The sequence below is a fragment of the Amphibalanus amphitrite genome, unplaced genomic scaffold, assembly GCF_019059575.1.
Source record: "Amphibalanus amphitrite isolate SeventyFive unplaced genomic scaffold, NRLGWU_Aamphi_draft 000038F_arrow, whole genome shotgun sequence".
Lineage (NCBI taxonomy): Eukaryota > Metazoa > Arthropoda > Thecostraca > Balanomorpha > Balanidae > Amphibalanus > Amphibalanus amphitrite.
Window position 1 is genome coordinate 1,104,734 of NW_024881534.1, and position 25,713 is coordinate 1,130,446.

Below are 25,713 nucleotides of genomic sequence, written 5' to 3' on the forward strand. Positions count from 1 at the left end.
GGCTAAGTCAGTTGGTCTCGGTTGATGAGCGGCGCCATGCAGTGCAGCGTGATCCTCCCATGACTGGTGGTGCCGTGCCGACGGCTACAGTGTCAGAGGAGATTGGTCGACCCGTATGGTGGCGTCAATCTTGGTTATCGCAGCCGCCGCGCGACGAATGAAAAGCCGCCGGCTCAGCGGCTCCCAGCGGCCTTTTCATGCGCGGCTGTGCCGGCGGCTCGGGGCGCTGAATTTGCGCTCGGTTAGGCGGCTCCCTGCGGTGGGTGACGGCCGGGTGGGGTGTGATGGTGGTGGGGGGGGGGGATGGGGGCGTGGCGGCACGTGGTCTGGGCCGACGGGGCGGTTCCGACGCCCATTCATCATCCGCTTGAGAGAGCTGTCAGCCGGCTAGCCGCCGCCCGCGGCCACACCCCTACTCAGCACAGTGGCCGGCTGGAGGGTGTCACTCCGCCCGGACCGTCACTCTCGCCCTCTATCCAGACTCTCACTCTCTCCTCTGCCAGTCGACGGAGGCGTCGGAAACGGCTCGGGAGGGACACGCCCAAATTTGTAAAGCCCACTGGTAGGCGGAGGTAGACTGTCGTCTGTCCAAACACAGCTGGATGTCCTCCGGCACCACCCAAACTGGCTACCGAAACCTCGCAGCACCTGTCTCATCAAACAAACCAGAATCCGCCCATACACTCGGCTCATTCGGTAGTCAAATCTCGCGTCTTCTCTGCACCTCCCCTCCTGTACGAGTATAACGTCCCCTCCTGTCCTATATGACCGAGAGCAGCAGGTGCCTGCTCATCTCACGGCCCTCGGCGTCTCCTGTGATTATCTACCCGCCGTCATCCGAGCACCACTTCTCATACTGCGCGGCGCCCCTACTGAGCACCTCGCACTGTTGGCCCGCCCCCGCGGATAGAATAATTAGATCCAATTGGAGGGGCGGTCGGACTCACTCGGAGGCATTCAGTGCCGACCGCTGCGCTGCTCATATGACGGAGGATTTCGTGTGGGGAGGGAGAGGGGAGGGGTTGGGGAGAGTAACAGCTGGACAGCACAAGCGTGAAGTGTGACAAACCCTTGACTCGAGTGTCTCTCCCGCCCCATACCCCGCTCCTGGCACTGCTGTTCCCCCTCACGGCTCACTATGCCGAACCAGTTGACAACTCCCAACTGACCCTGCCATCCAGTCTATTACATTGGCAGGCTTCCTATATACATCGCACGAAGTACCGTTATTGCTATGGTGACGATTTCTGATGAGTGACAAGTGCGAATTTTGGATACGTGGTGTATCACGGTCAGGTTTCCATGAGGGAGGGTTTTCTTGGGGTTCGATGTCATTTCGGAGAACTGTCGAAGTTGTTGACACTTTTGTAGGCGATAACACGGGATAGCTTAGCAGTTCAGTTGGGGACTTCTCTTATTCTGAAAGCAAGAAGGGCAGCGATATTTTCACAATTTTCTGATGAAAACGGCTCATAAGTAAAAAATAAGGACCATGCAAACTCTCGATTATCTCCTATTTACCACACTAATAATGCTTGCCTATTTTTGTCAAAGGTTTTGGGTACAAATGCCTGAATTTTGTGGCATTCTTACGTTCAAGAATATTTGAAATGTTTAAAATGCAGCATAAGCAAGTTTTTTAGCTGGTAGTGTGCTGTGTAGTATGTGCATGTCCATACGCATTACTAAACCTATTTTGTGCATAGACGTTCCAAACATCCCTTACACTTTTAATCTGCAAGCTCCAAACAATGACAGGCCTGCCCACGCGCTCGTCACTAAACAATATGCTCTCTTAGACCAACAACAACCATCGGCCGCCCCGCCCAGGCTCAGCCCTCCTCCAAACATACAGCCTGGCCAGCGCACTCTCGGCGCGCATTACCATATCAAAAGCTGGCCCTGGTGGTGCCGGCACTAGAGTGTCAGATTTCTCGTCAAATCGGGCCCTGCGCCACTATCGTCGACACATCATACTGCCGTCAAGACGCCTACTGCCTACCTTAGGCAGCAGATAGTCCTTGCAGCTCAAAAGAGCCGTGCGCTCCTTTTTATGACAGTGCCCGTCGAACTGATTAGTGAACGAATGCATTTGGTATGAAAGCCTTATCGATGAAAGGCTCCATCGCTGCTTTTTGTGGACGCCCGCCCGACTCACCCGTCATTGACCATTAGACGTACCGAATTAACCCGCACGCCCAGACCAAATCAGAGCCGACACTAATAGACTGCGACCTTCGTTTCAGAAACTTGGCTCATAACGACATTCACCTGCTGGAGGAGGCGTCGTTCGCCGACCTGACCCGGCTGGAGAAACTGTAAGTACCCAGTGCCGTGTAGCCAGGGCGCTGCACGGGCTGGATTAGACACGGGTTGTCTGGGAGATAGGCTGTTATCATCGCGCATTAGAGGATTGCTCGAATGTCATCCTGTGATTAGACCGTAGAGTGTTCGTGAGTACGGCATTCCTCTGATGCGTTTATTTCCGTTGTCGGCTCACCCCAGGATTTCTCGTCTTCGTATGACAGCACGAGATACCAATGCGCAAATCCCCACCACGCTTTTCTGCGTCACGATTTTGGGTCAGGTTATCTCCAAAGTGTCATCCGTTTCTGCGATACGTGCCTCTCACGTGCCGGTAAGTAAGCTCTCCTCCCCACGATACACTCTCTTTCCTCGGCAGATTTCCGGTATTCCACCTCCTTCTGTCGGTCCCGCTATCTCCAATGAGCCCTCCCGACACCGATTCCCAGTCGTAGCGCAGCATTCCCGTGTGATACGGAGCCGTCAGACGCAGTCGGATGCTCCGCGGCGCCTCCTCTAATGGACGAATCTCGTTAGGGCCGTAATAGTTTTAACTGGCCGACGCAGTTGCGATACGCGCCTGATAGGACGCGCACGACGACCGGCATACACTCTGCTGCCTCTGCCGGCGTGGTTAAGTGGTGCGGCTTTGTTAAAAATGACAAAAACCCGCTCACCTTGCCGTCTGTGAAACGAAATTCATGCCAGGAAGAACTGTATTTACTTCTGTTTTATGCGCATTCATAATCATTATAGTTCCGAGCAAGTCATGATTTTCTTGGATTCAAACGGTCACCGTCAGGCATTCCCAGCCGTTTTGATTGACAGAAAAATAGGAATCGTTTACCGAGCCGCAATGCAATGGCGTCATTCGACTGCCAATTATGCTCTTGTAATCTGTTCTAATCCGTGCTTAATAGTAATGACCAGTGACTACTGATAGGTGGTCGCTTAGCCCGCTTATATCCGCATTTCTTTGTCGTTATGACCAATCGGTGCTTAGTCTAAGATCCTGGGGTTAATGATATCATCTGCAATGAGAAGGCATCTCCCAGAATATCAATGGAAGCTATCATCTCATTTGTCACTCCGAGTTATCAATTCATACCCCGACTTCCAACTTCAAAGATAAAGTTTGAGTCATAAGGTCATTTACCCTCGTGCCCAAATACCATCTATTACTATTGTTCAGACATTCCTGCCGATTTGAAGTTTCCAAAGCATTCAATCGTCTTATGTTATCTGGGTGTAATGAATTATCGGAACGAATCGCTGCGATATTTCTCTGTCTGACTCTAAAGACGACCCCGGGCTGTGCGTAAACTCGATCAAAGACACTCAATCAGTATCTGTCAGGCTGGACCAGACAGTGGGAAGAAAATTGCCAGGAAACACAAACTGCTCACTTAATCGTTCACGAACTCACCGAAGTGGTCGCCAGGAACGTTTGCGAAGTTCTGTCGTCGAGCGCAAACTGCTGAGCAATTTTCAACGAGCACCGACCGACTTTCCGGCTAAATATAAATCGCATACTACACGCAAACAGCGTTCCATATACATCTCTTGCCGCTCCTGCCTTCAGTCGTAATTGGACAAACAGCTTAGGGTCTGATCCGACCGAATGGCGCCCAGCAGTCGGCACAAAGGTCCTCAGAGGGAAGCGGCTGCACCCGGCGAGGGACCTAATCCACTCAAACGGCTCAAACGCTGCCCCGACAGGAAATCCTACAGAGAAATGGAATGCAGATGTCTGGAGAGCTGCGCTATGTGAAATTCATTTCCTGAAGCTGCAGACCCAGAGCCCTATAGCCAGAGCGCCATTAATTGAGTGGGTTCCAATGGCAGCTAGACTAACTTTCGGGCGCGTCGGAGTCGGTAATTAACTGCGCACTGTTAGTTATTGACTACCTGCGGGTTGCAATTAATTACCGACCCTGCGCTAATTGTGGTTTATGCTCGGCTACTCTCGATGGGCGATGTTGCATTTCGCGTCTCCACCTTTCTATTTTACATATTTCTTTTGAAGCTCGCCTGCAGAAGGATCCTTCCATGATTTACCTTTGATTCGTTTGTGATTATAACCTGTCGGGCAGGAATCTCTCGGTGTCGGCAGTCTGTGGTATTCGCCGGCCCACTCATCAGATTCCGGACACGTCATGCGGAAACCACTGTTTGTTTGCTGGTCTGGCATAACAGAGCTGGGTGTTTGCTTCGGCGGCGCCTGGCTGCCGCCGCCGGAGACATCCGTCCGATCTCCCTGAGAGTGAGACCCGCAGCGCCGGAGAGCACGGGTAGCACGAGGGGTCAAATGTAGCTGAGAATTACGGATGATTATCAAATGGCAAATGGGCACACGGGGATATACCACAAACTAGCACGAGTCAGAGTAGCACCGCGGTTATTACACCCGGGGCAGTAATATAGCCGCGAGTATATTGCAGACGACTTCAATAATTCAGACTGAGTCCGAGTCTGAGTAGCATTGGAGTGCGGGAGGCTTGCGCCGGTACAGTTGGAGTCTGATGAACAGACCGGTTAACAGTAGCGCCGACCCGCACGCGAGCCAAATTCCTGGACACCTCGGACACCCCGATGGGCCCGCGTTGGTGCGGTGAGTTCCCACGCGGTCGCCGGCAGGTCACAGAGGTCAGCGCAGGTATGCTGAGTCAGACGCTCTGCCTGAACGGCCGGACGATTGGGCGAGGGGGTTGATCGAGCCAAGGTGGCGCCGCCGCGGCGCTCTGAGAACGCCTAGCGCTGCGCGACGCTGTGTCAACAGAGAACCCACAGTGAGACACAGGGTCTGTATGCACTTCCAGCACTTGGCAAACAGGGAACTTTTGACAGGTCGATAAGACGTGTGGAGTGAGTCAATCTGTTCATAATGCAACCGATTGGGCTGCTGCTGAATCTGTCATCATTTCTTCATCCATGGAAACTTTCATCAGTTAGGAGATGACTTATCCTGCTGAGATCTTGGCCATCGCCGACTGGACAGTTTATATCTCTCCATGACGGTTTACAACCGGTCTGATCGTCCGTGGCGAGATTCGCACGCCGGCCGGGCCCACGCACCGGCTTCAAAGGCGTCTGTTCGTCGAACTGGATCGTTTACCGTCACCGTTGACCGCCTAATGGAGCAGACCGTGCTGATTGGTCGACTGCCGCTGATAGCAGGCCGGCGGCCCGCCGTCTGCCGGTTCTGAACAGACCACGCACTAGGCGGCGGCCTCAGTTTGCCAGATCGGTATCGGCAGAACTAGCGGTTTTCTGGTCAGTTTGATTGGGTCGGTGCTTCCGACCGCCAGCGCTGGCTTTGGTCCAACGAAAAAGCGGCACTCGCACGCAAGATCACACGCAATTTGAATATCACGCTGCTTTTCGGAGCGGATGTATATTCACCGGAGCGATGAAAATCCATCAGAAATGAAGCTGCGTGTAATCAGATTAGATTATGCTTTTTTGAATATATCACTCCCGTCATGTGGTAGGTCGTATTTCTCAATTTAGTAGTTTGGCCTTCGTGGCCGGGTCTCTCTCTCTCTCTCTCTCTCTCTCTCTCTCTCTCTTTTGTCTTGGTTGTCACGGTCGCAGGGTCGAGGCTGCGCTCGCCCTTTTGTGGTAATAATCGCTCCACGCACATATTTTCTTTTTTGTCAGATCTGAGGTGGGTATCTGATAAGCCACCAGACCGCTTCGCTCTATGAAATGCAGAGCTGTGGTGGAAAATGCCAAACCAGTCCGCTGTTCAGGATACATGTACTTTTTTACAAGAATAGGTACGGAACAACATGACCGTACTTTTTTGTGCTCAAGCTCTGGAATTCCCTGGCAGTACAGCTGTGGTTTCGTAACAGTCATTTCTCGTTTCATTGGCATTAGTGTAAAACACATTTTATTTATACGAATGCTAACACGTGTCGTTTAGTATGCAGGTGACAGTTTTTTTCATGCATCGCTGTGTCGCTATAGCCCCCAGAAAATACCTATGACTCACTTAAAACAGTTTAACTGTTCGTTGAGCGGAAAGTTCAGCCAGGATAAATTTGATTACATATTTTCTGTTGCTTATCCTGCATTTGTAAATGTTTCTCTTTTCTCTGTCGTAGGACTGTAATTGCTGACTTGGCGGTCTGTTTGCAGGAGGCTAAACAACAACCACATACGTCATCTGCCGGCCGCTCTGCTCGCTAGCCTGGGAAACCTGCAAAAACTGTGAGTGTGCTCCCCCGAACGGCTGACCGTAAATCGCCCCCAACTAGGTCGCGGTGCTGCCTTTTACGCTGCGCTATTTCAAAGGTCATCGGTGTTGTTTGGGGCTGGGACCTGCTACACCTACCTCAACTGTTGGAACCATGGTTGGTGAAATGAAGGACTGATTTTTTTATCGCTAAAAACAGGATGTACGTGAAGGTTACATAGAAGGCTAGTAAGGTAATCAGTACTAACGTAGTTACTTACATTTGGCTTCCATAGTTTCCTCAAGTAATCGCTGATTGTTTTTGTCCGTTTCATTCCTTGTGGGCTGCTTATATGATTTAGGATTGACACTAATACAATTTCGTTCATCATTTTGATAGTTTCATATCCTTGACACGATTTGAACAGATGTTAAAGTGAAAGTTGTTTGGGAAACATATCTGTCTTATGCCTCACAAAAAGATGATGCTAAATTATATCTCTTTTAATTTCTGTTCCAGAATGCCATCAGTGGCATTCATTTATCTTCGACCGAGAGAGACGTTTTATCTGTGGATCTAAAATAAATAACGTTTTCGTTCGCGCGTCATTAAGAAAAGAATAGCTACGCCGGAGGGCTAATTTCTCGACACTCCTCCAAGAGATCGGTTATGCTAAATCGTCCGCTCCATCCATTTGTTTTTCGGTAACCAGGTCCTACGCTCCATCAATCTTCGGGTCAATCGGCCCCGTCCGAAACCGCCGACCGATTATCACATTAACCGAGACCGTTCCACGATAGCTCGCTCTGTCCGACTGTATAGAGGTGTGAGGCGCGCAGCGGGGCTCCGCGCGCCAACCCGCTCGAATTCCTCCCACGGCGCCAGGTGCTGATTGCCTCCTTTCGTCCGACACTCGTCGACCCAGCTGCTCGGTGGCTGGAGCGTCCGAACCATCGCTGCTGCCCCTTTCCCCTGGCCATGTGCGAGCAATTTGCGACCTACGTAAACGTGTTGACAGTCGCACTGTGCCGCGACTCTGCGGTCCTAATAGAGCAGTTATCCAATCGTCAGTGCGTCACTCAGAGGTTGTTATGCTCTGCGCACAATAAATACAGGTCTCTGCACCGCCGCCGGCCTGTCCTCATTAGCTACCCCCAGGTATGTCCGACCGTCGGGAGGGCGGCCCCACCGGTCAGCCGGGTGAGCGCGTCCCCAGGGGCAGAGACGGATGGTGCTGGCCGCTGGGACGGGGCCGGGGCCGGTGGGACCCAGCGGGACGCAGTGGGGCGCAGTAGCGGGTCGGACGGCCGGACCGGGCCCCGCACAGCGCCCGGTAATCGGCCCCATTAGACGGCTGACTGAACCGGACCGGAATTTGTTTGCCGCCCGGCACTGATTTAATGCCGGCCCCAGGTGAAAGTCCATTATCATTATCGCTAGCCATGGTGCTGACAGCGGCCCGCCTCGTCCGTCTCTCGCACCGCCTGGCCCGTCCATCTTTTGCCCGGTCCGTTCGTCTCATGGACCGTCTCGTTCGTCTCTTGCCCGCATCCCAGTCCGGCCCCGGTTTTACTCATCTCAGGAGTTGCCTCGTCGGCATCTCAGCCTGGTGCTGTCCTGGAGCCGTCTCCCAGCCCTTATCTTTGCCTTTTAGTTCTCAGTTCGACTGGTCTACCCTCACTCGATCTTTTAGCCCGTCTCTTGTCTACTTCTCTCGTTTCTTCTCTCACAGCGACTCGCTCGCCTCTCAGGCATAGCTTTCGGCATTTTCCCAACCCGTCTCTGACCCATTACACCTCTACCCGAGTCCCGAGACTCCATCTCCTCCTAAGTAACATCCACTTTTCGTCCGGGGGATCAGACAACCCAGCACCTGGACTGGACGGCCCCGCCGCTCCGGTAGCTGGGCCGACATCAGAGACGCCGCCACCCCTGTTGGCCCGGAATCTGCGGCGATCGGCTGCTGGCCACTGCCTGTCGCCTGTCAGAGACGGATGTAAAATGGCCGGCCGGCGCGATCTGGACATGTGGGCCGATATCTAAATGGAAGGGCTGGACGATCGGCCGATGACAGGGCCCCGATAGGAGAGTGGGGTGCCTGTAGGACATGGGTCGGACGGCAGATGAAGGCTGATGGATTCATGGCGGAGTGATGACGTCGGCATGACGTGGGCGTGGCGTGAGGCTGATGGGGCTGACGTGACAATGAAGCCCTTCTGACACACGTCTCGCCCTGTTGTGTTGTCCGAACATGGGACCGAAAATGCCCCGGGGCGGAATGTGACGTCCACTCCAGTTCCCGGCCGGTCTGGGAAGGTCGGCCTGGAGCGAGGGCCGGTCCCACGGGGATCCCAGCGGCGGCAGGTCGCCGTCTCCTATCTGTCCATCTGGGAATCTCGGCTCCGCTCGGGGTCTGATGGACGTGACGGCTCTGACGGACCCCCGACCTAGGCCGGCTGTCCGACGCACCTCACTTCCGCTTCACTTCATCGGCCGCCATCTGGGTGAAGCTGTCACATCACACCGCGTCGCCGGCTATCCACAGAGATGGGACGTGGATCAAAATGTTGAGAAAGCGCTGTCAGATGCGGTTCGAGTCGTTTGTACCGCCCCGCCGCGCTGTCTTTACGTTATCTTACGAGCAGAAACGGTCGAGGTGGTGTTTTGCCATGACCTCGGGTTAGATAGGACGACCGGCGGCAATGAGCTGAAGGTAGGCGGCCCATGTAAGCGGTCAAGGAACAAGGAGTACACTAATGAACGACCTCCGCTCATGAATTTAGCGGCGACGGTAATGCGGAATCTGTAATGAGGGCGCAACACCGAATACTTGGTGTTAGCACGAAGATCCAAATCGCTACATTATCGTCGATGATGAATTTCCCACGGCCTTAGCAGGTGGTTAAGTGATATACTTCAAAAGCGGTCTATAAGCAGTCTTGCAACATATTGCCTTGCATGACCGAATCAAATATTTTTATATCAGATTTCGATACATTCAAGTGAGGAAATATCATAGAGCAACCCGAGTATTTTTTAAAGCGTGACGTAAGAAGAATATGACTTGCTTGTTCAACCCACTTTCTTTGAACATTTTCATTCATCCAAGGTTGATGAATGTAAAGTCCCGATAGTCATGCTGTCTGCCTGTTGATTCCGTCTGTACACCATTCCTGTACGGTTCTTCCTTAGCAGCTGGCCATAACCATTCTGACGGGATGAGCCGGAGAAGGCTACCCTCGCTGGTCAGTCATCCGCCGCTTCTAGCCGCCCTCACTTCACGGACTAGCGCCACATTAGAGGGGCTTAGTCAGATTTATCGCCGCTCTAACTCGTCCAGCACCGCCCACCGCCCACCGCTCAGCCGTCTCATCGCCCCGCCGCCCCACCGCCCCACCGCTCCACCGCCCCACCGCCGCTTCACCGCTCGCCGTCCTACGCGTCGTCAGGGCGCCCCAGAGAGGCGACTCATCGTTTCTTTCTAATGACCCATCGTCCGATCAACGTATAAATACCGGAACGTCACTAATCCGGCGCGGCAGCGGCATTGGCAGCGCGGCCGTCTCGTAAAGCGGCGGTAATGGCGCGGCCGGCATGTCGCGGCGACGATGGCGGCGCAGTGCGAGCGTGGAGCGGCGCAGAGCGCGCGGGGTGAGGCGGAGCTTGAGGGAGGAGGCTGCGGTGCTACGTGATATATGAATGATGTCCTGAGGCTCGCCACCCGCCTCCACGGCTAAAACATGGACGGACAAACTAGCCATCTTCACCAGAATGGAAATCTTATGGACGGCTATGTCCGGAATATTCAAAAGCTTGCGGAGCCGCATCGGCTTCAGACGATTTATAGTCAAAGTGCGATTGGCTTTGGCTAAAATGTGTCTTCGAATTTAGAACTCTGTGGAAAAGCGTCATTTCCGAGTGGCATTTACGATTGCAATGAAAATAAATGGAGGTGGCGAAAATGCACGGTTCCATTTGGATGCGGCTATGGCTTTCCGAAATGGTGTGCTCGTCCGTTAGAGAATTCCCTGGTGCGCTTTCACAACAAAACGACCGACTCTTACATTCTGGTTCCCAGAAATAATAGAGCAAGTGCTTGTAACATTGAGAAACAAATTATGCTTTTGAAATCGCGCCACATTGTGAACATATTAGCAATAGCAATGTGCGTTTGAAGGGTGCCATTTAGATGTTGCTTACGTTTAGCCCCGTTGCCACCAAATGTTTTAGCTGGCGCAATGATAACAAATACCGATTTTGGCCAAAACATTCAGGCACGTGAATGAGCCTTTCAGGAAGTTCTCTCGCGTTTAATATCATTCACTGGTTCGATCTCGAATTCATCGAACTTTTGCAGCCTCCCTTTCCCTCACCTTAACTCCTCCATTCAACATGCATGCACGTGGCATGGCTTATCTATGCAGGCACCGTTAAACTCCGACCACCCGGGTGGTCTCGTCTCGCCTCCTCTCCTTCTCAGCTCACACCGGACCCACCCTTCCCACCTTGTTCGCCATCGTCCCGCCAACGGGACTGACTGATGCCGCTCTTTTACGACAACCGGAGGACAGACGTCACGTCACAATAGCCATGTAATGACGTGTCAACCCATCTGGGTGACGTATATGTTCGGGCCGGGCCGTCGGAGTCGCTGTCGATGCCGTTCTCAGTGCCGAAGTCGCCGCTCGGCCAATCAATCGCGTCCTTCGGTCGGGATTCTTGGAATCCTGCGCTGGACCTTGGAGGACTGAGATGCTTGGCTTTGAAGTAGCCGACGATTTGTCGCCGGAAGTTGTAAACGTGTGTTTCTCGGCGATTTTCTCAAATGAGTAACCAAGGTACTTTTGTGGAGTCAGTAGACAACCCACCATTCAGCCATGACCGGTTCTCCCTAATGTTTCTTCCGTCCATTGCCTGTTCTTCTGTCATGCCTGCTGTATGCGACTCTGGCGCGGCGGCTCGCCGCTCGGTCCGTGTTTTTGTGCGCCGCTCGATTGTGTTGGGCGCCGCAGTAATCACGCCCCATGGCTGAGATGCCGGGGCGCTGGGCTCCGATCGCTGACCGCCGCGCTGGGCGATGGGGCTCGTTAACGAAGAGGAAAAACTCCGAGCCGCAGGCGGAGGTGTCGGTAGACGCTGTTCGAACACGGTCGAACACTGAGCCTCACGCGAAGGTGTTGGATAATTATCCGATTTTTTTTCTTGCTAGATATAACCGGATCTTCCTTTTATTCCTTACTTGTATTTAATTTTATGTCCATTTCATTTCTCCACAGCAATCTTCCGGCCCTTTGCCTTCCAACAATCATCTTCATTTCCTTGCCTCTCAACCCTCCCGACTCGACCTCTCCAGCACCCTCCAGCCTTACTGCAGAACGCCATGACGCAGCACCACGAGCTCTAACCGCGCCAGTCACCTCTGCCACCTCAGACACCAACCGACCCTCTCCGCTGCCTCTCCTGCTCTCTACAGCACCCGCACTCGCTGACCGCCCGGGGCCCTGCCGATCACCTGGCCGTAATGACGCCTCTCCGGCTACCTGCACCAGCCTCACTAATTGATTTATGGTTAACGCCATTGTTTACGGCCTCGGCAGTGGTCTGGGACGATGTCGACCGGCGCCTTGTGAGCAGCCGTGACCGATCGGGTGAGGAGGAGCCTCGGGGATGGTGTGGAGAGGGGAGGGCGAGTCACCGGCCCTTCTGAGGAAGGACCCGTGACAGGCTCGAGAGGCATTGAGCAGGAGTAGGGGCTGCAGTGACAGCCTCGGGGGATAGTTTCAAAGGGGAGAGGGACACTTGCGAGAGCCTCTGCTGGTGACAGAGAGGGGGAGAATTAATTAGGTGGTGTAGAAAAAGGTCTGGCCATGAAAAGGTCGGGGGAAGCGTGGCTTTATGCCGTTGGAAAAGTAATTCATCATGCTCTGGAAACGAAACAGCCAAGTGTTGCAATGAGCCCATGGTCTTGACCGTTCCATTATTTTTTCCCTTCCGTGAATCAATCAGCCAGTTTGTAAGTGCTGAATACGATACCCATAGCATGCGAGCAATTGACCAAGAAAGCCGTTGCCATCGCCAGAAAGTGACGAACTTGAAAGTTCACAACGATTTATATTTTACTGCAATTCGGTCTAATTATACCACCTATTTCGCTTGACTTGCTGGTGTGTCTGTCATTCTAAACGGCAATTTTTTGACACCTTGACGTTCATTGCCGTGAGAACCCATATTGCTGTATATTCTTGTGCCACAAAATGTCTCATAAAACATGATCGTGCAGCTCTTACAAGATTCAGCGCTGCTTTCTGCCATAAACCTTGTGAAAGGTGCATCTATCTCAGATTATGATCTAATCTGCCATTGATATCTACAATTAGGGAACTCGTGCTTGGGGTATTTGATCGGGGCTGGTTGGCAACGGATATGGTGACGCTTCAGCATGGCAGAATCGTGCAGGGTGAATTTTCCAGCTCGTCGGCGATGTCACAGTTGTCACCTTATATACTCCGTGGAATTATCCGGATTATCGTCTAAAGGAACTAGACAGAATGCAAAAATGGTCGGCTGGCTCATGAAGTTGTCGCTTATAACAAGACGTCTAAGGTTGTACAAGGTTGCTGTGGACGGCTTTCTACCATCATTGCCACATGCACAGTGTACACTTACGTAACGTTCAGAATTTTACAATAACAGATGCTGCCTTTTATGCATTGCAACGCTTCATTTATGATAAAACAATTGGTGTCAATAACAAACGGCTGTAGTTTTTAACTCTCTCATTGATCGTCTATGAAGTTATAAACTCAATACTCCGGATTATGTATATTGTATATGCACATCGCAAATCGCATCTCCAACATTATTATTTTAACGAGGAAGTAGAGAGATGATTGTGTAACAAAATTTCAGTCTCCCGCAGTCTCTCGGCTCTCTGGTTCATTAGGCAGAGTTCCGGGCTGCGCGGTGGGTTGGCGGCCGTTACACGGGTCTGTCAGGTGCGGAAGTCGTGATGAAGACATACGGGTATCGTGCCGGGCGGGGGCGGCTCTCCGGCGTGCTCAGGTCACGGTGGCCGAGGTCACCTGCGGGACTCGCCGGGGTCGATTGATCGAGGTCACCTCTGCTCTCCTCTCCGTGTCGGCAGCTGAGGGCGATCACAGCCTCCGCCGACCGTCCCCTGCCGGGCGTTATATCGCTCATGACGCCCGCCAACGCCCGGCCTGTGATAAACGACGCAATTATGCCGCAAGTGGCAAATCTTTCCGGCGTGCTATTCAGGCATCGACAGCGACACAAAACGAATTGACCGCGCCGCTGCCGGCTCGCCGTGCGCCGTCGTGATTGATACATTTGCCGCGTCGGGGGGTCTCACTCCCAATAGAGTCTGCACGCTCCATTCATTCGATTCAGACCGCGTCGAAAGGCGCAGGGTCACGTCGTTTATAATCGCTGGATGCGTGGCCCTCGAGCCGGTCTGTGCGTACAGGAATGCCGGTTGGACGCGGTTGTTATGACAACCAGGTGCGCGGAGGACGGCCGACGTGGGTTGGCATTCTCTGCGTCTCTCCATGTGAGAGCAGAGCAGAGACGGGCCAGGTAAACAGGAGTGGAGCGTTTGCCAGGTGGACGAACCTCTGTTACCGGCCGCGCGCCGTACCGTAGCCTGTCATACAGACCGCGGTCCGCAGTCCTACCACCTCGCCGTGGTCGGTCGACTTTGCATCACTCGAGCGAGCACACAGAGCACACCTCCGTATACATCACAAACCGTTTCGCTTGTCCCCGGTGTCCTGATGCGGACAAGCGCTCACGTCCCAGCGGGTCATCGCGCGACCTATTAAAGTAATTTATATGCGTGTTTCGCAAGCGCGCAATTCCCCAAGAAGCGAGCCGGGAAGTTGAATGCGCACCATTCGCCCGGAACGTGTCACGACGGCGGTGCGCCCAGGCACGTGGAGCCTGAGTTAAGCCCCATTGTCCAGCGTGAACCCCCGCGACGGGGTTAGGGCGGCTCGACATGACTTAAGTCGGCTGTGGCCTGTGGACCGCAATGATGCGGCATTGTTCGGATCGGGATTAGTTTCGCGTTTCCCTCGGAAACAGCGCGTGCGACGGAGGGATGGGGCAGTGTCTGTCACATTTCGACATAGCACAGATACGGTGGATTGGCCCAAAGCTGCAAAACTGTGTGGGTTATGACATCACAACGGCGGAACATGTAATATGACACATTAGGTGGGGCTTAAGCTTTGGGGCTAGCTGCCAGCTATTAATTCTATTAGTTTTTGGTATAAGCATATGCATAGATAATCGTTTGTATCTACTAGACTTTGCTCGATACATTTCCGACAACTTTTAAAACGTCGTTCCTTTTCAGCCTTTTATCTAACATCTGATGGCAGTTTACAGTGTCCAGTCGACTGGCCATATATTTGATTAAGCCCCGTGACGTGTCTGACTCGCGCTTACATCTTCCTCTACAACTCTTTGCAACTTATCTTATGCATGCACCATGCAAAATCGGACTGAGTAATGCGCATTACGCGTACCTGTATCGGGTGTCATCTGGGCGACCTGTCAGCGACTGTCAGCGCTCCTCGCGCCCAACTGTCACCTGTCAGCTGATTTGGTGGTGACGTCAGCACCTCCAGTGACGTGGGGACTGTCACACCCAGTCACATCTCCATAGCGAGAACATGGCCGGAAGAAATCAGCTCTGACGAAACTGAGCGCAGTAAGAGCGGGATCTAGGCGGATAGTCAGCTTACCTTTTGTCTGAGCTTCACTCTGTTCTGTGGTATTGCCTGGATTTCGCCGTCTGAATCTGAAAGGAAACATCGCATACTGTCTTTCCGATTCGTCACGTGCGAAATTTATCCGCAACTTTAACCGGTACGTCGTCACGCGACAGCCGGTCGTTGGGGTCGAGGAAATTGTAGGCCGCGGAACACTGCGGGAACTATGGTAGGCAATCCCGTTATTTTTCCAACAGGTGCACTGGGGCTTCGCAATGCCACTGCGGGAGGAAGATTGGAACGGATTTAATGTGTGCTGCTTACCGTTTCCAGAACTGTGAAATAACACGCTAAATGAGGGAGAGTCTGATATGTTGCTTGACCATAAGTTGGCACTAAATTACCATCCATTTTGTCCATACCCTGAATTTCAAATATTCGAATGCAAAAACATTTTATGGTTAACTTTAAAAATCCCATAATTGTTTGTTTTCGCTGAACAAGCTGTCTTCTAACATCACTATAGCTATAAATGTACGTTAGAAGCTGATACCCCATAACAACTTCCTTATCAAGATCGCAGGATGTTCGCTACTGTGTACCTAGTTAATGCTGTCGGATCTCTTGTTATTTCAGAGGCAGTAAATGTTTAGGACATGCCATGCATTACAACGTGCTTATCTATGTTGTAAGCCCGTATCAGCTTTTAAATGTGCCGAGATTAGTTCGTAGAGCCATTGAGCTGCTCAAACAATCGATGGGAATGATAACGGCTGGGGAATGACCCAAAGAGCACCGGCATTAATTATTCCGCTATAGGAATCTCATCTGCATTTCAGTGACGTATTTTCTGATAAGCGGCACCATGCTGGGACACGGTGCTGCAATCTCAAATATGCAGGGGCTGCATTAACAATTGACTAATTTGGTTACTCACTTTCCATTGCAGCTTTTAACTCACTTGCGTGCTTTTCTGTGGTACTCATTCTGCTTCTGTCATCATCAATTGACATTTCGGATATGATAAGAGAGATTCACAATTAGCAGCGAGACGTATGTGTCAAGTAATCATTCGATACAAACTGATAACAAATCCCGTATCGGCCACTGCGACTGCGTGCTGAAAGTTGAATCGGTGCGTGATGCGGGGCTCAGTTTCACGACGGAGTGCCGTTACGGACAGGTTTGCAGCGGTCAGGCGCACGTTTTCGGACCGAGTTGACGGTGTGGCGGTATGGTGTCGGCATATTTCAGTTAGTGGGTGCTGCGGCCGAGCCCCGGGCCCGCCGGTATAATTTACGGGCCACCGGCCACTCGTCGCCGCACAAAATTGCAGAACTTGGAAGCCAGCCACGGATTTGGAGCGAATTTTTATCAGAACTGGACGACTCGGGACAAATTATGGACGCCGGCTGTCCTTGTTCGCGCCATGTGAAGGTCAAAGGATTCAGGAGCCACAGTTTGAACGTTTAATATAAAGAACTAGCCTACTATGTGCTGCGTAGTACAGAAGCATCAGTAAAGGCACGTTTTAAGCATTTAAACAATGCACTTTGCGTCGAAGTGTGAATTTGCGATTGAAACTAACCAGCTGTAATGCGTGGTCTTAGTGTCGCCCTGAGGTATTACCGACATAGCCATAGCGTGATAAACTTGAAATGGCATTTCAGATCGCCAGCAGATATCCTTAATCAAGCCAACAATCTTTCCTCGGAGAAGCTCAGACAATGGTGCCCAATTTGCAAGTGATGACAAAAGTGCCGAAAGTGCGCCCATGTGGCGAAAACAGCTCAATCATTCAGACTGGCTGTCATAATTTTTCTAATTGAAAGGGTATCGTAATCGTATGGACGCTTATGCAGTTTACAGATTGGTATTTTGGAAAGTGTTTAATTCTGTTACATTTTCGGATATTTTTGTCATGTTTTTGTTTTTAAAAGCCTTGCAGTTGTATTCTGAATCGTTAACCTTTATCATTTTTCTATTTTTAATTTTTTTTGCATTTTTAACGTCAACTTTCTTAATAAAGTGACTCAAATTTGCTGTCACTTCCTAGCAGTCAGCAACGAACATATGCGAAATCCGTACTCTGCAGGCCGCCAACATCCTGCATAATGGATACCATAATGAGTAGGTCTACCACTAAAAATAGCTATATTTTTACGCATTATTCGGGAACATGCTGGGAAATTGAGGATATTACACTCGGCAAGACAAGTGACGAGCGCCATCTTATATCAGATCCCCAGTCACCAGGCAACGACCTTTCAGCAGATAGGCTCGACCCTAGATACCAGAAATACTCTCCTGAGTTTCTGCATCATTTCCTTCCAGGACCGACACACGATCTACGTCCCGCTGCGAGATAGCGGCACACAATTTCCCCATGGCTGAGCAGTCGTTAGGAGAGCCAGGGACGAGACATATGCCTCTGTGTGACGCCAAGGGCATCTGTGCCATCGGGTTCTGCCTGGTCGCGGTGTCGTGCGGTGTCAGGTGTCGCGCGGGGTCGCGGGGTCAGTCGGAGAATGTCCCCGGTCAGCGGGGTCGGGGGACGACCTCCGACATCCGGCCGAGGCCCGCTGACGGGGCGCGTGAGCGGCGGACGCCAGACTGTCTGATGTGTCCCGATGGTGACCAGATCAGGCCTCGTAGGCTGTTTCTACAACGCTGAAATGAGAGGTCATAGAGGACACTGGTCCATTCAGGATTTTACTGTCTCAGTGACAGACATCAGAATTGAGAAACCAGTGTATAACTCGTCAAAAGTATGGAACGTCGTCCTAAGCGAAGTCCAATATTCACGTGGCAAATTCCTTCATCCGAAGTCGCATTTTTCATTTGCAATTTGCCAGTTCTGAGTAAAAAATGGCGGCTATCGTGATTCGAAATAACCATTGGAGCCCGAGTGCAGCTGTTGAAATGAATGCATGACGAATGCGTGCTGCCATTATCTGGCACCTGTCTGTCATTTCCGCACGTGATGCCCGAATATAATGACCGTCATTAGCAGTCAGAGATGCTGTCGATACCTCAATAAAGTTGCGTGCTGGAGACCTCATCATTTATCCCTCACGAACTCATAAAAACACACCTGCAAAAACTGTGAGGATATTCACGGAGACCCGGGCCCGGCGGCCCACCGTAAGAAGTTGGTTGTAGCTTTTGGGACGGCTCCCATGCCCGTCTAGTGACCTGTCTGCCGATGTGAAGGTCGGTGCTCAAAAGTCTGGTGACGTCACGTGAGCTGAGCTCGCCAGTTTGTTGTGACGCCATGGCTGCACGGTCTGAGGGGGTGTCAGACGGCGATGAACAATGCCGCGGCTGCAGGATGCACTGTCTGCAGTGATGCGGATCAGTGTCCACGCCATTTATACCGACAATGGCCGTTTGTTTTACAGGGACCTGGGCCATAATCTCATCAGGAGCATCCCATCCGATACTTTCGCCAAGCTTGCCAGCCTCCGAGAAATGTAAGTTGGATAATAGTTTCGGTGAATTTCGAACTTCATGTAATACGTTTGCCTGCTTTGTAGACAAACGCATCACATTTCTTTAACAAGCATCGACATTGGTACACAAACGATGCATTGTTGCGATCATAATTCTTATCTTACCGTTGTGATTTATTTGACCATTGATGCATGCGTGTGTCTCAATTTTAATTACTTAGGTACTAGGTTTTTAACCTGATTACCGATGTCCACAGTAACCTGGAACATAATCAGCTTCGATGTGTCAGCGCCGACGCCACAAGCTCCAGCGGACAACTGGAAATACTGTGAGTACCCAGTTTGACGTATCTTTACTGACGACCTTTTAACCATTCAAAGCACTAACCTCCAGCCTTGACAGTTGCTGTTTCAGTGCATTGATTTTGTGTTAAATTGATTTACAGTGGGTGTTTTTATCCTGCTAGATGAGGGAAGCTGTCATCTTGGAAGCAATTATGTTTATTTATTGCTTATGCCGCTTAATTGTTTTGACGTCATGCAGAGTGGAGCGAAATACATCTTATTTAATGTCACTTAGTATTTTTACGTGTCGTACTTTGTTATAAGCCACACTGTGTGGTGTGGTGATATTAGCTTTGTAAAGCCGTTTTGGGCTTGAAATGCTGCAAAAATGCAGTCATGAGAAATTCAGTGGCATCTATTTGTGGCTTTGTAAGTCGGTCAAGGTATGTATCGTACAGCTGCCAATGATCGGACAGAAGATATTAAATGGCTATCTACTTATTTGCTATGTTGATGTCTGCAGAGTCTGCTATTTATTTATGTGCACCAAATATGTTCACTTTCACAACACTAAGTGCTTTAGTTCTTTTACTGGCTGAAATCGCGTTTTATAACCTCTAAAGACATGTGTCACACCCTCTTCTTTCGTCATCTGACCTGATGTAATCCGTTTTAACCCATTCTGGCCTAATCACGTATGAGCTTTAGAGATGACCTTACTTGAACCTAAACCCACTCACCTGAGCCTAAACCCACCCACCTCCCCCTCCTCCTGCAGACGTCTGGGCGGTAACCGTGTGCAGCACCCCTAACCTGACCTGACCTGAGCCTAAACCCACTCACCTCCCCCTCCCGCCTCTCCCGACAGACGTCTGGGCGGTAACCGTCTGCAGCACCTTTCCGCCCGGCTGCTGCACCACAGTCCCCGGCTGAGGGTGGTCACACTGGAGGGCAACCCTCTGGTGTGCGACTGCCACCTCAGCTGGCTCGTCCGGCTGGCCAGGGGAGGCCTGCTGGACTCGGGAGCCGTCTGCCACGCGCCCTACCAGCTGGTGGGGAGGGGTCTGAGATCACTGGCCGCCGAACAACTGAAATGTGACGGTAAGGGAAGTTCTTTCGGTTTATCATGTCCGGGACATTGCCTATACCTCATCGCGCTGCTATTTTGAAAGTGCTAGAAATAGCGAGATAGATATAAAACTTTATCGGAATTCACTGGGATTGTATTGCGTATGCAAGTCCAAATATTTCGGCCAATATATTGGCCGAAATATTTGGACTTGCATACGCAATACAATCCCAGTGAATTCCGATAAAGTTTTATATCTACAAACATAAACCTGGGAAAAATATGACTCTAAAACAGCACATAGCGAGATAGTCGTATTCTTTCTGCTGTAAATTTATGCAATTAGTTGATAGACATTCATGATTTTTATCGAACGTCTTTCACGCTCATCTCGGTCTTTTATTAACTGTATAAGACACTCAAGCTGGTTGGCATATCTGCCCTGGATTGGTTTTTGTAGCCATTTCCTCACGATTTGTCCCGCCCTGCTACTTACCCTGACTCTCGCTGATCTGTCCGTCTTGTTCCAGCCGACTCCCGGCCACCGGACAGCCAGTGTGCGCCCGAGAGCCTCTGCCCGGAGGAGTGTGTCTGCTCCCAGGGCTCTGTCGACTGCCGAGACCGCGGGCTGGAGGTCATCCCCAAACACATCCCCCTGGACACCATCGAACTGTGAGTGGATTACATATCAACGAACGGTATACTGGACAGGGATGGGGATGGAGTACTAAACTTTGCGCGATGGCGATGTTCTAATACGTGTGTTCAGATATGACCTGACTCTGAGGTATGTCTCTGACTTAAATGTTTGATTATGCTAGTGGGTTTAACGTTTGCCAATCGAGACTTCCAAAATAAAGACATTCGTATAAACATATATAACACCGTTTTGGGTGACTTACGTAACGGTATGAAATCATCTTAATCAGCTCTAAGAGCCACGCTCCGTACGGGGCACCGGATGCTGTGGCAAGCTGGAGCGTATGATTTGTGGTTCGTGCAACCAAGTTTTCATAGGTCAAGTGGCTGAAACATGCACACATACATCACGTCAGAGAATTAATACGGCCAGTATATCTCACGTGTCTGCTTCAGTTGAACCCTGTTGGTCTTTCGCTGCGGCGAACTGCTCTCAGAGGGCTGCACACGAAAACGGTCTGAAGGTTATTTATTACTCTGGTGGGGTAAACGGATAGCTGACTCCTCATCCCACGCTAGTGATAATTTATGTCCGCTTTATAAGTTTTAATCTTTCGAAAGAATGCCACTGGGATAGTCACAAAGCGTTTGTGTGTAATAATCAAGCCTTTTATATTGTTCTGGGGGCACATAAACAAAATTCCAGCCCTTGTCCCCACTCCCCACCCTTTTTGGAAGGGTGTACCGCAGAAAGTGAATGGCCCTATTTACATAAGGACCTTTAAGTGGGGCGGTGTGGGCGTGTGCTTGGCTATTTCATTACCTATCGGCCTCTCTGCGGTGTTTGGTGTGCTCGCTTTTGTCCGCCCTTCCACAAGTCAATGGCGACAGGCGGGGCGGGGACGGGCGGCAGACATTTACAGCCCGGCACCGATGTCTGGACATTCTCTGTGAGCGTGTGTGCCGCCCAGTCGGACATAAACCCGGCCGATCTCTCACACAGACGGGCCCGTAAAACGCCGGCCGCCGGCCTGGAATCGGCGGCTGTGGTGAACGGTGTGGGGCCGCCATCCAAAGGGTGCATTAGTGTGGTGGTAGGGGATGGCTGCGGTGGGGTTTTATTCAGACTACCGGTATTGCTCTTACTTACGCGGGCTGGTATAAGAACCAATATCTGTTTGTGATTGTATCACCTTCTCAAAGTGCTTGATTTGATCTCTCTTGATGCCATTTTTCTTCGTTGCTCAACTTTTCCAATGTGTTGTTAGAAGGTCGGTACGACAAGCTGTTGTTTCTTGCGTTTAACTTTGTATTATCAGTTTATCGAATGCATCAGGTAATCACTCACAAAAAAGTCAGCAACCTTCACCGATGTCACGTCACATCACCTCACACATTACTCACCGTCTCACCTGTCGTCACGCGTGACTCCCTCACACCGGTCGGGATCTGACATTGTCTCTGCTTTCAGCCGCCTGGAACAGAACAAGATCAGCGAGATCCCTGCGCGGGCCTTCAGCGCCTACAGACGCATCAAACGAATGTAAGCAGCACGCACTGCGTCCGCCCGCTCGCGGCGCCCGCCCGCTCGCCCACTCTTTCTAAACCTCCGACCCATCGTCGTCGTCCCGTCGCGCCGCCCGCAACTCCCCCGCGAGGAACCGAGACGGCCCGAGTGTCCGCCTCTCTGCCCGGACAGGGTAGTGCCCCGCCTCTCCGCCGCCCCACCCGTCGATAGCATCGTGCCGTTTTGCAGCGGCTGGGATTACAACAGCGTGACACGCGCCCGTGACCGTATCGGGCCATCTGCCCACCTGAGCTCACACCAGCGCCTGGCTCGTTGGTCATTCAGTCGGTCGGAGTGAGGGTCCGGCCGACTGGGACCGTTTAGAGACCGTCCGCGATAGCCGCGTGAGGAGCCAGAGTGGTGGTATTGTGGTGCGAGGTCAGCTGTTTCAAATGCTGGCTTCCCCGCCCTCCCACCTGTCGGACGTTATGTGGCCTTTTATGCGTGGTCACATTAATTCTTTATACGGGAGGGAAGTGCACTGAAATGGAGGTTTAAATATGGTGATGAAATTGACCAATAACATGGCAGTGAGATGTATTTTTATACAACAAAATAATGCCGAAAATATAGAACGAGCTTTCGTCTTACGACATCATCGGGTTCTGGTCTAGCCGAGGCAATCACATTTGAAAAATTGAAACGGAACCAAATATTCACACGTGCACATTGGCCCAGATGGCTTTTGGAGGTCATGGAGGTCGAAATGGAGGTTTGACTGTATGTTGGCAAGAATTCACCGAAGGCTTCAAGCGGATGTCAGTTTAACAGTCGGAACTCCCGAAAGATTTATATGCTGGTGGTTAGATCGTCCGCCCCACGATATCTCAGAACGCCTGGTAATAAGGCCATTCTGTCTTCCGAGCGCCTGTCAGGTATACTGTGCCGCCGCGCAGAGAGCGCCTGTAATTATACTGCGCCGCTGTGCAGGGAGCGCCTGTATGGCTATACTGTACCGTCGTACAGGGAGCACCTGTGGCTATACTGTGCCGCCATACAGGGAGCGCCTCTCAGCTATACTGTGCCGCCGGGCAGGGAGCGCCTGTCAGGTATACTGCGCCGCCGCGCCGGGCAGGAAATGCCTGCAGTTATACTGTGCCGCCATACAGGGATCGCCTGTCAGGTATACTGCGCCGCCGGGCAGGGATCACCTGTAGTTAGACTGTGCCCGGTGCGTGCCGTGCCGCCGGGCAGGGAACGCCTGTCAGGTATACTGTGCCGCCGGGCACGGAGCGCCTGTAAGGTATACTGTGCCGCCGGGCAGGGATCGCCTGTCAGTTATACTGTGCCGCCATACTGGGAGCGCCTGTAGTCATACTGTGCCGCCGGGCAGGGATCGCCTACAGTTATACTGTGCCGCCATACAGGGAGCGCCTGTCAGGTATACTGTGCCGCCAGACATGGAGCGCCTGTCAGTTATACTGTACCGCCGGCCGCCCGGGACCCCACGCAGCGCGCGGCTGAAAGTGTCCCAGTGCCGTCCCGCTGTGTCGTGTAGCATGGAGGCGGCTGTAGGCCACGTGTGTCGCGTCGTGCATGTTCCTGTCGCTTGCCGGAGATACATAGCCGCTCTGGCGCTCTTGAATTCAGCCGCACTGCGGCTCCGGAATTGTAAATGTCTCCTAGGTTACGAAAACCGGCTGATCATTCGATTTCGCTTCTTGCAGAGATCTGAGCCACAATCAAATCTCCAAGATCGCGTCGGATGCCTTCGAAGATCTAACGGAACTCAACTCTCTGTAAGTTTGGGCTGAATGGAAATCCAACTCCCCAAAAGTCAGGTGACCAGACAATGATGTAACCCATTAACCGCCCCCACCTGACCCAAGTCACGAGTCGCTTTGTGTGAGTAAGCGAGCATCTGACATTCCCTTGGCCTCGTGACTAACCCTCTGACGTGTCCGGCGTCTCAAACTCGAAGGGCGTCGGCTCTGCCCTCACATGACACTCATCTCACCCATACAAGACGTAATCCCCAGTAGCTCAACCCCAAACCGGTCACCGGAACACCTCTCTTGGGACCCGTTCGGTAGCCTTCCGATCAATCCAGCTTCCCAAACGTGCTCGTTGTATGGCCACCGGGAGGACATCGGTCAGTGAGAGCTGGTGCAGCCAACACTGACCTCTTTTGACCCGTTCAAACAGCCCCGGGGCGTGTTCGGGAGACAGGTGAAGTGCTGGGTGGAGGGAGCCGTTCTGTCGTGCTTGGACGGCGCCAAAGGACGTAGCAGTGTGTGGGGTGAATACTGAATGCGTTGACTCAGTTTGGTGGGTATGCCAGACCAGATAGAGTGCGTGGCTATTTGGAGCGTCTTTTGGTTTGTGGGAGCTTACCTTGTACAGCGCGATTCGCTTCTTTCGTGTTTCTTTTTATCATTAATAAATGAATTTGAAATTAACAACCGACAATAATTCGGAGGATCGAAACAGTTCCATTGATAGCATCGGCATCGAACTAACCCGCTGTAACCTCCAGTAAGTGTTTCAGGAATCAGAAGCGTTTATTAGTTTGTTTCATTTTCTGTAATTATCGTTCAATCTAAACTTTTGAGATTGAAATCAAATCAATTTCAATATTTATTATTGGCCACGTCTGAAATGTGTTCAGTCTGCCATGGAAAACTTATCGCATCAGCAAAGGCGTCGGCTATTCTCCGCGGAAGAATTTTCTTGTCCTAGATGACATACTGCCGCAAATGCCATTTATCAACTTTTTTGCTAGTTATAGTATCAAATGGGGCGTGCAAGACATATTTGATGAAATTATGCTCGCTATTATTTAAGAAAATTGCCAATTTATTGTCTTTCGTTACGCGATTTGCCATAATAGCCCAAATCCGAGTAAATCTTTGTGCAGTACGGGATGAAGTTATTTCGTTTTTGTCTATGGCTTGTATGTAGTTGCAGCGTTGGTCCAACTTACATATCTTTCAAATACGTGCCTCATTTGCCACATATATCAACCGTAGAAAGAATCTTCCCACCGATTCGCCCAAGACATACAACCCACATGAAACCCTATTGGCTCGTATGTACCCTCCTTCCGCACGAATCGAACCGCATAAAATACGACGCTTCATTATGCCAATCCTGATGGTATCATACCCGAACATGGCCTGGCGCTGGCTGGCCCCGGCCACTAACGTACGATCGGATGGCCGAGCAGGATAACTTACGTGCTGCCTCATGTGGAGCCTGGAATAACGACCCCGCCAGCATTACCTCAAGCGGGTTATGTATGATATAAGCCCAGTCCAGCGGAAGTCTGGCACTAACTCAAGCTCATGCAGTTCAATCATCTTTCCAATTGATGGTATCGCGCTGAAGCTGCGCGAATGGTGACGCGCCCTCACGAGTACTGGTGCAGTGAGGCTCATCACTTTGTGTTTGTCTGCCACAGAGTCATCTACGGGAACCGGCTCAGTATGCTGCCTTCTGGCCTCTTCCACGGACTGGTTTCTCTTCAACTGCTGTAAGTACT

At 51.5% G+C, this 25,713-nt stretch overlaps 1 protein-coding gene across 2 annotated transcripts in view; it reads left to right on the top strand.

Moving 5' to 3' along the window:
- LOC122373283 (protein slit-like) overlaps window positions 1-25,713 on the top strand; it is a 102,153-nt gene that overhangs the window by 37,535 nt on the left and 38,905 nt on the right. Inside the window, exons 3-11 of one of the 2 annotated variants that reach the window (XM_043351203.1) lie at window positions 2,247-2,318; window positions 6,448-6,519; window positions 18,622-18,693; window positions 18,930-19,001; window positions 19,826-20,058; window positions 20,557-20,698; window positions 22,137-22,208; window positions 23,900-23,971; window positions 25,633-25,704. In XM_043351203.1, the coding sequence (XP_043207138.1) occupies window positions 2,247-2,318; window positions 6,448-6,519; window positions 18,622-18,693; window positions 18,930-19,001; window positions 19,826-20,058; window positions 20,557-20,698; window positions 22,137-22,208; window positions 23,900-23,971; window positions 25,633-25,704 (879 nt within the window). Of the gene's footprint in view, window positions 1-2,246; window positions 2,319-6,447; window positions 6,520-18,318; window positions 18,326-18,621; window positions 18,694-18,929; window positions 19,002-19,825; window positions 20,059-20,556; window positions 20,699-22,136; window positions 22,209-23,899; window positions 23,972-25,632; window positions 25,705-25,713 lie in introns of those variants that run through there. The other variant, XM_043351213.1, reaches the window with a different exon arrangement.